General features: G+C 38.3%; 1 protein-coding gene across 1 annotated transcript in view; it reads left to right on the forward strand.

The window, feature by feature from the left end:
• The window catches only part of LOC122492686 (zinc finger protein 33B-like), a 35,477-nt gene that overhangs the window by 9,936 nt on the left and 12,961 nt on the right, over positions 1-12,580 (forward strand). Inside the window, 2 exon segments of the mRNA XM_043596198.1 lie at positions 1,479-1,623; positions 1,901-1,996. Of these exon segments, the coding sequence (XP_043452133.1) occupies positions 1,479-1,623; positions 1,901-1,996 (241 nt within the window).

Genomic DNA, 12,580 nt, shown 5'->3' on the forward strand with positions numbered 1-12,580 from the left:
CTAGTCGACCGGAAGATGCCTCTTCTGGCAATTTGCTCCTTGAAATGTGAGAACCGAAACTCACATTACAAATGATACTGGAAGTGTTCTCAGTGGTTCCTGAGGTGCCTACTGGTTTTGAAAATGACTCAGGAAGATCTTTGTGTGCTGCTGATTTTATCATCTTGCTCCACCTCACTTCTTCATAGACTTGTCATGTCTCAGTGTATTCTCCCACTTCAGGTACTTATGGAACCTCAGCCTTTATACTCACAATATGTAGCTGCATCAACAGGTAGAAACACATTATTTACATATATTTTTAACTTTTTTATGTTTATTTTTGAGAGAGAGAGAGAGAAAGAGAGAGACAAAGACAGAACATGAGTTGGGGAGGAGCAGAGAGAGAGGGAGACACAGAATTCCAAGCAGGCTTCATTCTGCCCATACAGAAAACGATGTGGGGTTCAAACCCGTGAACAGGGAGATCGTGACCTGACCGAACTCAGACGTTTAACCAACCTAGCCACCCAGGCACCTTCGGCTTTTTCCTTTTAAACTGGAGAATAAAAATTTGTAACAAAATGTATTGATAGTATATTTATGTAATTCATAAATATCAACTTTGGTAGTACTCAAAAATATTCTTTTTGTTTTTAAAGTTTTTTTAACGTTTATTCATTTTTGAGACACAGAAAGATAGATCATGAGCAGGGAAGGGGCAGGGAGAGAGGGAGACACAGAATGAGAAGCAGGCTCCAGGCTCCGAGCTGTCAGCACAGAGCTCGTTGCGGGGCTCGAACTCACGAACCAAAAGATCATGACCTGAGTAGAAGTCGGACGCTCAACCAACTGAGCCAGCTGGGCGCCCCAGTACTCCAAAATATTCTTTAAGGTGGAAAGTGATCACACATTTTGAAGACTTGGTCTAGTTTACTGTGATCCATTGCATGAATTCCTTTATGGCCCTTTCTGTCCTCACAGATCTGGGGTGGATTCTCAAATTTCTTCCGCTATTTGCCCTCTTCTCATTTCGCGAATGTGGTAGAGGAGCCCCGCCTTTCCTTGCACCTGGGACCATGACCCATGTGTTCATGAGAGCACGGGGTTCCTGTTCTCCAACAGCCGTTGTTCAGTGAGGCCCCACACAGAGCTAATTTTGCTGCTTGTTTGTTTTAGTCTGTATTGTGCGTACTTCACCTTAGCCATTGTGACCTGTTACTGCATGTTTTCTTATCAGAATATGTGCTCCTTGAATACAAGAACAGTTTTATTAATCTTAGCATTTCTAAAAATTGGAACAGTTCCGGATACATTGTGAGATTTGGTGATTTTTACATGAATAATACCCTGAAGCAATGGCATAGTGTTTGTTAGATTTCTCGTCTTCCCCTCAAAGCCTAAAGCCAAACACACCTTCTGCAGACTATTTTGGTAATCATGAGAAGGATTGGTTCCCATACAGCTTTTTCCATGTCACCCAATTCTGAACATTTCAGACTGAACAGAAATCCCAGGGATCAGTATCATTTAAGGATGTGACCGTGGGCTTCACCCAGGAGGAGTGGCAGTGCTTGGACTCAAGTCAGAGGTCCCTGTACAGGGACGTGATGCTGGAGAACTACAGCCACCTTGTCTCAGTGGGTAAGGACTGTTTTTATATAATTCCAAGTAGCATGTTTTGATTGTGTTAATTATGAGGCGTATAGGCTCTGTGCCGCGTTGAATGATATTTAAGATTGGAATTCAGGAGTCGTTGCCGATTGACTGCCATTGGGCACCAGGAAGGTCGTTGTGTTTACCTCTCCAGTGAAGTGTTCCGTGGCTTCTTCACTGAGCAGCTGCAGCGGCTTCCTCCTCTTCCAGAGGCCCCGAAGTCTAGGCCACCTGGTCTGAATCCTGAATGATTTCACGTTGACAGGGTCCTGTGCTACCAAACCAGAGGTGATCTTCAGGCTGGAGCAAGGAGAGGAGCCATGGATATCGGAGGAAGAATTCCCAAGCCAGAGCCTCCCAGGTGAGTTGATACATACAGCACCGATGAACATCAGGACATTGATTATCTTCCCATGATTAACCCAGGGCTGGACAACTTTGGAATGTGTTTTTAAGGTATCTGTTTAGAAGTCATAATCCAGTGAGTGACTGAGAATACTGGTTATTGAACCAAACCTCCAGATTCTGCTCTCACGAAAAATGTTCTCCTGTTTGATTCACGTTTTGAATGTTCACCAATTCTTACATTGGTCAACAGACCAATCTTTGCCTTCCTCCCCTTTGCCATCGTTTTCCTGCATGAGTCTGTGTTTCTCAAAGCAGTGTCAGCCCCGACCTTACCTGTGTTGTTGCACTGCATTCCTGCTGTTCCCAGGCATTGTTTCATACACTGATTTTCCGACTCCAATAATTTTTGAGTGCTTGCTGTTGTCTAAATACCATAGTAGTGAGAGGCGCTTGGGTGGCTCAGTCAGTTGAGTGTCTAACTTCAGCTCAGGTTATGATCTTGCTGTCCATGAGTCGAGCCCTGCATCGGGCTCTGTGCTGACAGCTCAGAGCCTGGAGCTTGCTACAGATTCTGTGACTCCCTCTCTCTTGGCCCTCCACCACTCGTGCTCTGTCTCTCTCTCTCAAAAATTAATAAATGTTAAAAAAATTTTTTTTGATTAAAAACAATTAATAAATGCCATAGCAGTGAAAGAATAATGTGCCAGTGACTTTGTACAAGTAGCACTAGTGGCCTAGAGATGCATGCAGAGGTGGTCAACATCACTAACGTGAGGGAGATGCACATCCGAGCCACATCACACCATTTAGAATGGCTAGCACCAAGAAGACAAGAGAGAACAAGTGTTGGCGAGGATGAGGAGAAAAGGGAACCCTTGTGCACTGTCGGTGGTGGTGATGTAAATTGGTTCACCTACTGTGGAAAAGGGTGTGGAGATTCCTCAAGCAGTTAAATATAGAACTGTCCTAGGATCCCGCAGTTGTACTTGGGAACATACCCGAAGAAAATGAAAAGAGGATATCGAAGAGAATATACACATTCATGTGTATCACGGCCTTATTCACAATAGCCAGATCTGGGCACAATCTGCGTGCTCGTCAGTTCATGAATAGCTAAAGAAATAAAAGAGAGTAGTAGTATTCAGTCATGAGAAATGATATCCTGCCACTTTAAGAGAAAGACAGTTACCGTGTGGTGTCACTTATATCTGGAATCTGGAAAAGGGAAACTCATGATAACAGAGGGTACTGTGGTGGTTCCCAGGGGATGGGGAGTGGGAAAGGAGGGATGGTACAAGATCAGAAGAGTACTAAGTAAGCCCTAGAGATAGCGGATACCATATCAAGAATGCAGACAGTATCGTATTGTGATCATCACACTTGCCAAGACACCAGAACTGAATCGTTCCAGTCACTAATAAGGCATGGGAATGGTGTAACATAATAAAGGTGCTGATTATTGGCACAGTAGCAGTCATAATACAGTATATAATTGTCTGAAACTAACGTGCACCTTGAATTTATACACTTATATGTCTCATACATTTAAAAAGTAGCACTAGAAAGAGATACTTCTGCGTATTAACGCTGTGTAGTGGTATAAAATGACCTTGGAAATTAGAGCAGAGTTAAATTGTGCTGCTTTAAGAAGAGTAGTCAGGGGAGACCTAAAGTAGGAGATCAGCCACCATTAGAGCAGGATTTGAGTGAAATGTTTGTGTGAGTTGGGTGGTTTCTGCCTCTTCTCAGCAAGGGGAATAGCACCCACTAAGCCAATGAGCAGGAATGTGTTTGGTGTTTTTTGGGAAATAGCGGAAAAAAAAAAAAGTCACAGTGGCCAGAGGGGAGTGAGTGATTGATGAGTGTGGGACAGGAAATGATGTCAGGCAGTTGTGGTCCACAAGGTAAATATCATAAATCTTATTAAAGTTTTTAATGTTATCCTTTTTAGTATATTTTGGTTAACGAGCAAGGTGTAGTTTATGTTTATAAGATCTTTCTCGCTCCTGGAGAAGATATTGGGAAGAGCATAAGCACTACAGATGTCGCTAGAGGACGCGTGTCGTTTTCCTTAAGGGTGATTATGGTCAGTCCAGATTGGAAGGCATGGAGGTAACGAGAGGAGGGTGGAATCTCTGTGTGTCAGGAAGAAGACTAACAGAAAGGGAAGAGAGGGTGGGACTGGAAGGATTTTAAAGAATAATGGTTGCAAACTTCCCAAGTTGGGCAGTAGAGCTAAAAGTACTCATTGAAGAATCTGCATGAACTGTAAGTAACATAAATGCAAAGGGATCCACGCCAATGGCATGTCATGATTACATTTCTAAAAACAAGAGAATGTTTCAAAGTAGCTGGAGAGAAACCTCTCCTTTTCTTTGGAAATGATAGTGGATGTTTCAGCCAAAAGCATGGAGGCTAGAGGGAAATAATGCCTTTTTTTCTGAGTACTGAAGGAAAAGAACTTTCAGACAAAACTGGTATCTTGTGAACATATATTCATGAAAGGAGAACTGAAGATACCATAAAAAGGAAAACTAAAAGAAAGTGTTGTTAGCAAACAAAACTTCTAAAAATGGCTAGAGGAAGTTCTCTGAATCAAAAGGAAATAACACTAGAAAGGTGGAACTTCAGAAAAGAAAGAAAATGGAAATGGCAAAAATAAGGGTAAATATAATGGAGTTTCCTACTCATGAGTTTCTATAATCATATTTGATTCAGGCAAAATATACAAATATGATTTGATGCTCTATGTGTGGAGAAAATGATATAATTACATTTAATATATAGAATAAAGGGCTTTAAATGGAATTAAAATGTTACATTTCTCTTGAAGTGATAAGATGTTTTGATCCGAGAAGACTATGATAAATTATATATGTGCCTTTTACCTAGAAATGGTCTCATATACCTAGAACAACCACTAAAAAATCATATGAAGTGGTATACTCAGAAATAGTGTAAGCAGAAAAAAACGAAATACTCTAAATTAATGAAGATGGAATGTTTAAAAAAATGTTCAGGTAACCAGTAAGAAAATAAGTTAGGAACAGATGAATGAGAAACTGAGAAAACAACCGAAAAATAAAATGGCAGACTTAAACCTTGACATTAGCAGTGTTCACCATCAGTGTAAATGCACTAAATACACCAATAGGCGTATAAATTGGTAGACTGCATGAAACAGAAAACATGATGCAGAAATATGTTATCTACAAAAAATTTCACTTCAGACAGAACATAGGTTGATAGGGAATAGAAAAAGTTGGGGGCGCCTGGGTGGCTGGGTTAAGCATCTGAGTTTGGTTCAGGTCATGAACACAGTTTGTGAGTTTTATCCTGGTGTCAGGCTCTGTGGTGAAAGTTGAGAGCCTGGAGCCTGCTTCAGATTCTGTGTCTCCCTCTCTCTCTTCCCCTACCCTGCTCATGCTCTGTTTCTCTCTCTCTCAAAAATAAACAATAAAATTTTATGAAAAAGATGTATTATGCAATTATTAATGAAAACAAAAGAAAGATTGACTCCATTAATATCAGATAAAGTAGTCTCGACAGCAAAGAAAATTATTAGAGAAAAACAGGCAGTGATCTAAAATGTGACCGCACCAAACAACAGAACCTCCTGGGACACAAATCAAAACTGACTGAACTGAACAGATAAATAAACAAATCTTCAATTATATTTGGGGAATTCAGCACCTTACTCTTAGTAATTGGTAGCACTTGTAGACAACAGATATGAATTAATAGCAGATGTGGAAGAGCTGCAGAGCACATCCCTGAACAGGATTGAACGAAAATGTAGAATACTACCTAAAAGATTGGGGTGCCTGAGTGGCTCAGTTGGTTAGGAATACTACCTAAAAGAGCAGAATATGTGTTCTCCTCCAGTGCTTGTGGAGCATTCAGTAAGGTAAAACATATACTGGGCCATAAAGAAAGCTTAGGAAATTTTGCAGAACTGAAATCATGCTATGTTGTCCGTACGTGAAGAAATCAAACTGTGGGGGCACCTGTGTGGCTGAGTTGGTTGGGAGTCTGACTTTGGCTCAGGTCATGATCTCACGGATTGTGAGTTCAAGCCCCATGCTGTGCTCTGTGCTTACAGCTCAGAGCCTAGATCTTGCTTCAGATTCTGTGTTTCCCTCTCTCTCTGCACCTCCCCGACTTGTGTTTTGTCTCTCTCTCAAAAATAAATAAAAACATTCCTCCCCCCCCCCCCAAAAACCCTCACAAAACAAAAAAAAGAAATCACACTGAATCAGTAACAGGAAGTCAACAGACCTAACGAATTAAACAAGACCCATGTAAGTAAAGCATGAATCAAAGAAGGCTCAAAGGAAATTTTAAAAATACTTAGAACTAAATGAAAAAGTATACCAATTTGTGTGTGAAGCAGCTTAAAGTGCTGTTATGGAAGTTTATAGTAATAAATGCCAACATTGGATAAGATGAAAGGTCTCGAATCCATAATGAACTTTCTACCTGAAGGACCTGGAAAAAAAAACAAGGTAAATCCACAGCAAGTAGGAGAAAGAAAATGAAAAAAGCAGAAATCAATGAAGTTTATAATAGGAAAACAGTAGAGAAACCTAATGATACAAAGCCAGTGCTTAGAAAAAAAAAAAAATTGATAAACCTAGCAGTCTTCACACACACGCACACACCCCCCAAACCACCAATGAGTGGGGCTATCACTTCTGCATTCATTAACAGGATGATACTTTAAATGTTATGCTTTTAATTTGACAGTCAAGAAGAGATGGATCAATTCTTTAGAAATCCTAAACTACCAAACTCATGATGACATGGACAATTTGAATGGTCCATAGATTGTCATAGAAGATGACGTAGATAATTTGAATTAAAGAAATTTAATTTAAAATAGATTAAAAAAATCTACAGATGTTTTTACCATCTATCAAACATGTAACCATTTAAGGAGGAATTAACACTGATTTTACACAATCTCTTCTAGAAAAATAGAAGGAAACAGTTGTAATGGAGTTTTTTCTTATCCCAATACCAAAACCATATAATGATAGCCCAGGAAACAAAATTAATCTATAGATCGATATGTCCCATAAATTTACTAGCACAATTCCTTAACAAAGTATTAGCAAATAGAAACTAGCCATGTATAAAAAGAATCCTACACCATGAGCGAGTGGGATATATTCCGAGTATGCAAAAGTGGTTCAACATTCCAGAACCAATCAGCGTAATCTACCATAGGCTGACAAAGATGCTGTTATACATAAAATTGCTTTATTAATTTCCTTTCCGATTGTTGATTGCAGTTGCATAGAAGCCTCTCCTGATTTGGGGGTGGTTATATTGTGGCTTACAGCTTTTCTGAATTTATTTATTACCTCGAGTGGCCTTTTTGTAAATTCCTAGGGATGATTTGTAGTTAGAGGGAACTTTTCCACTCTTTCTTTAAGGCCAAAGAATTGTTTCCTTAATCCCAAAAGCAGATGGTCGCTCTTGGAAGAAAAACTACAAATAATTCTTAGGAATGTAGATGCAGAACTCCAAATAAAGTCCAACGGTGTAGGAAAAGAATTATATACCATGACGAATTAGGATTTATTCCAAGCCTGCAAGCTCATTCAACATTCAAAAATCAATTAACATAATCCATCCCATCAGTAAGCTGCAGAAAGAAAAACTGTATGATCCTTTGATAGGATCCTTTGATGCAGAAGAAGCATTTAACAGAATCCATGTATGATTAAAATTCAGCAAACGAGGAATAGAGAATTTCCTCAAGTTGATGAAAAACATCTACCAAAAAATCTGTTAACATCACATATAATAAAGAGAAACTGGGTGCTTTCTCTCTAAGATCAGGAGCAAGTCCGGGCCATCCGGTTTCACCACTCTTACTTGACATCTTAGTAGAAATCCTAGGTAATGCAACAAAACGATATGAAAGGTGACAAGGGAAGAAATAAAACTCCTCTTTTTGCAGAGATTCGATTGTCTAAGAATCCTAATGTGGCACACTCCTACAACATAGAAGTCATTTATAGGAAGGTTGCTGGATACAAGCTTAATATTCAACAGGCATTTGCCTTATTAATATTTTAGTTGTAGTCTTTTTATTGGTGAGTTGTAAGCGTTCTTTACGTATTCTGTATATCAGTCCCTAATTAGGTATATTGTTTACAAATATTTTCTCCCGTTTTGGCGTTGTCATTTTACTATCTTGGCTGTGCGCTCTGCAGCAAGAGTTTTTTGTTTCATGAAATACAGGTTATCTGTTCTATCTTTTGTCACTATTGGTTTTGGTATTGTATCTAAAAGGGTTGTGTCTATCCCAAGGACAAAAACATTCACTCTTATATTTTCCTTAAGTAAATAGTTGTTATATTTAGGTCTGTTACCCATTTTTGTGTATGGTGTGAGAAAGGGGTTTAATATTTTTACATGTAGATATCCAATTGGTTCAGCATCAGTTGTTGAAACGATTTGTGTGTGTGTGTGTGTGTGTCCGTGTGTCTGTGTGTCCGCGTGTGTGTACCCATTTTACCTACCCGCAAACCCACACCTCTGGAACCAGCAGTATGTTCCCTGTATCTATGAGATCCCTGTTTGCGGTTTTCATTTTTCAAATTCCATATATAAGTGAGATCATACAGTATTTGTCTTCCTTTTTCTGACTTGTTTCACTTTGCATAATGCCCTCAGGATCTATCCATGGTGTCCCCACATGGCAAGATTTCATTATTTTTTATGGTTGAATAATATTCCACATGTATATAAAGTTTGTAAAATGTATAGTAAATATACACATATATACGTATGTAAAACATGTATAATGTAGTATATGTAATTTATGTAATTTAATATATAACTATTTACATGTTTATTCTTCATTTATTTATATAATGCTGCAGTGAACAAACGTGTGCATATCTTTTCAGGTTAGTGTTTTCATTTTCTTCAGATAAATACCCAGAAGTGGAATTGCTGGATCATATGATAGTTGTATTTTTAATGTTTTGAGGAACTAACTACCATGTTGTGTTCTATGGTGGCTTCACAATTTACGTTCCCACAAACAGTACCCAAAGGTTTCCTTTTCTTCACATCCTTGTAAACAGTGGTTATGTCTTTTCTTTTTGATAATAATCATTCTAATAGGCATGAAGTGATATCTCATTGTGGTTTTGGTTTGCGCTTCCCTGATGATGTAGAGTACCTTTTCAAGTACCTGTTGGCCGTCTGTATGTCTTCTTTGGAAAAATGTCTATTCATATCCTCTGCCCATTTTAAGTCAAATTTGATTTTTCTTATTGAGTAATATTAGTTCTGTTTTGGACATTAACCCCTTATCAGATAAATGGTTGCAAATAATTTCTCCCATTCAGTGGATTGTCTTTTGATTGTATTGATGGTCTTTTGGGGTACAGAAGCTTTTTAGTTTGATGCGGTTCCATGTGTTCATTTTTGCTTTTGTTGCCCTTGCATTTAGGGTCAAATCCAAAAACTTATTGCCAAGATTGATGTGTAGCCTACTGCCTGTTTTCTTCGAGGACTTCCATAGTTTCAGGTTTTGTGTTCCAGTGTTCAGTCCATTTTGAGTTAGAGTTTGTGTATAGTGCAAGATAGCAGTTTAATTTCACTCTTTTGCATGTGGCTGTCCATGTTTCCTAACACGAGTTATTGAAATGGTGACTGTCCTTTCCCTATTGTGTATTTTTGGCTTCTTTGTCATAGATTAGTTGACTTAGATGTGGGTTTATTGTGAACTCCCTATTCTGTTGCATGGATCTTGTGTCTGGATTTATGCCAATACTATATTGTTTTGATAACAATACCTTTGTAGTATAGTTTGAAATCAGTGACCATGCTACCTTTTGCTTTGTTGTTCCTTCTCAAGGTTGCTTTGGCTATTCAAGATTTTTTTGTGGGGGTGCCTGGGTGGCTCTGTCCATTAAGTGTCTGACTTTTGATTTTAGCCCAGGTCATGATCTCATGGTCCATCAGATCGAGCCCTGCATAGGGCTCTGCACAGACAGTGTGGAGCCTGCCTGGGATTCTCTATCTGCCCCTTCCCTGCTCACATGCATGTGTCCTCTTTCTCTCAAAATAAATAAACATTTTGGGGGCAGGGGGAACCTCTTGTGGTTCTACACGCAAATTTTAGCATTATTTCTTCTAGTGTGACAATTGCTTTTGCCCTTTTCATAGGGATTGTATTAAGTCTGTAGGTTGTTTTGGGTTGTAAGGACATTTTAATGCTAATCTTCCGATCCAAGAGCATAGTAGATCTTTCCAGTTGTTTGTGTTGTCTTCCATTTCTTTCATTGGAGTTTTATAGTTTTTAGAATACTGATCTTTTCTATTCTTGGTTAAGTTTATTCCTAGGTATTTATTCTTTTGGTGCAATTGGAAACGTATTCTTAATTTTCATTAAGAATGTTTTCTTAATTTTACCTCTGTTGTTTTGTTATTAGTGTATAGAAATGCAACATTCTTGTATATTGATTTTTTTTTATTCTGCCGATTTTACCTAACTCATACATCAGTTCTAATAGTTTTTTGGTGGACTCTTCAGGGTTTTCTATATATAGTATGACTTCTACACATAGTGATAGTTTCACTTCTTTAGCAATCTGGATGCCTTTTAGTTATTTATTTTTGTTCTGTGACTGCTGCAGCTAGGACTTAACTCCCATTACTGTGTTGAATGAAAGTAATGAGAATGGATGGACATTCTTGTCTTGTTCTTGATGTGAGAAAAAGCTTTTAGTTTTTCACCATTGAGTATGCTGTTAGCTGTGGGTTTTTAATATATGGCCTTTATTATGTGGAGGTATGTTCCCTTTAGCCCCACTTTGTTGAAAGATAACCTTATGATTTTTATTCTTTATTTTGTTAATGTGTGTGTCATGCTAACGGATTTGTGGATTATGGACCATCCTTGAATCCCTGTAATAAATCCCACTTTGTTACCATATATCATCCTCTTATTATATTGTTGCATTCAGTTTCCTAATATTTTCTTGAGGTTTTTTGCATCTGTGTTCATCAGGGATATTTTCCTGTAATTTTCTGTTCTTGTAGCATCATTTTCCGGTTTTGGTATGATGGTAATGCTGGCCTTGTAAAATGAGTTAGGAAATGTTCCCTCCTCTTCTATTTTTTGGTGGAGTTTGAGAATGGTATTTTATTTTAGGTGATTTGTGGAATTCACCAGTGAAGGTGTTTGGTCCTGGGCTTTATTTGGTGGGTGTGGGGAGGGGGCTTTATTTTTAGGGAGGCTTTTTTTTTTCCTGATTCAGTTTCCTTAGTATTAATTGGTCTGTTCAGATGTTTTATTTCATCATGATTCACTCTTGGTAGACCATTTTTCTAGAGATTCATGCATCTCATCTAGAATGTCAAATTTGTTATGACATAATTGTTCATAGTCTCTTAAAATCCTTTGTGTTTCTGTGGTACGAGTTATAATGTTTTCGTTTTCTTTTCTGATTTATTTGAGTCCTCTTTTTTTTGGCGAGTCTAGTAAAAATTCAGATAATTTTATCTTTTCAAAGAACCATCTCTTAATTTTATTGATCTTTTCTATTGTCTTTTCAGATCATATTTCATTTATTTCTGCTCTGATCATGATTATTTCCTTCCTTCTGCTAACTTGGGTTTCATTACCTCATCTTTTTCTCGTTCCTTGAGATGTAAGGTTAGGGTTTTGTTTTGTTTTGTTTTGTTTTTGAGAATTTTCTGGATTCTTTTTTTTTTTTTAATTTTTTTTTTCAACGTTTATTTATTTTTGGGACAGAGAGAGACAGATCATGAACGGGGGAGGGGCAGAGAGAGAGGGAGACACAGAATCGGAAGCAGGCTCCAGGCTCTGAGCCATCAGCCCAGAGCCTGACGCGGGGCTCGAACTCACGGACCGCGAGATCGTGACCTGGCTGAAGTCGGCCGCTTAACCGACTGCGCCACCCAGGCGCCCCGAGAATTTTCTGGATTCTTACTGTAAGTATTTATGACTATGAATTTCCGTCTGAGAACTGCCTTTGCTGTGTCCTGTAAGTTTTGATATATTGTGTTTCCATTTTCATTTGCCTCAAGATATCCCTTGGTTTCTCTGTTGAGTCATTGGTTGTTCAGGAGAGTGTTGTGTAGTCTCCCCATATCTGAATTTCTAGTTTTCGTACTGGTAATTGATTTCTAGTTACATGCAGGAAAGATGCTTGATAGGGTTTGGGTCTTCTTAAATTTGCTAGGTTTTGTTTTCTGTCTTAATATATGATCAGTTGTTGAAAAGTGTTCATGTGTACTTGAGAATTTTTCTTTGTGGATGAAATGTTTGTAAATGTCTATAAAGCCCATCTGGTCTAACGAGGCATTTAAGGCCAATGTCAAAAGTTGACAACACCTGATGATTGAACATATTCTAAAGCTCTGTGTTTGTATTCCCCCCTCCTTGTTTTATGGTTTTGATGTCAAATCCATAACTTTTAATCTCCTGTATCTCTTAACTAATCATTATAAGTAATGTTTTTGTTTTGTACTTCGGTTTTTTATGTTTCATACTGCTTTTGTAAGTGATTAACCCACTATCTTCACAACATTAGGATATTCTGAA

This window comes from Prionailurus bengalensis, chromosome D2 (assembly GCF_016509475.1).
Source record: "Prionailurus bengalensis isolate Pbe53 chromosome D2, Fcat_Pben_1.1_paternal_pri, whole genome shotgun sequence".
Lineage (NCBI taxonomy): Eukaryota > Metazoa > Chordata > Mammalia > Carnivora > Felidae > Prionailurus > Prionailurus bengalensis.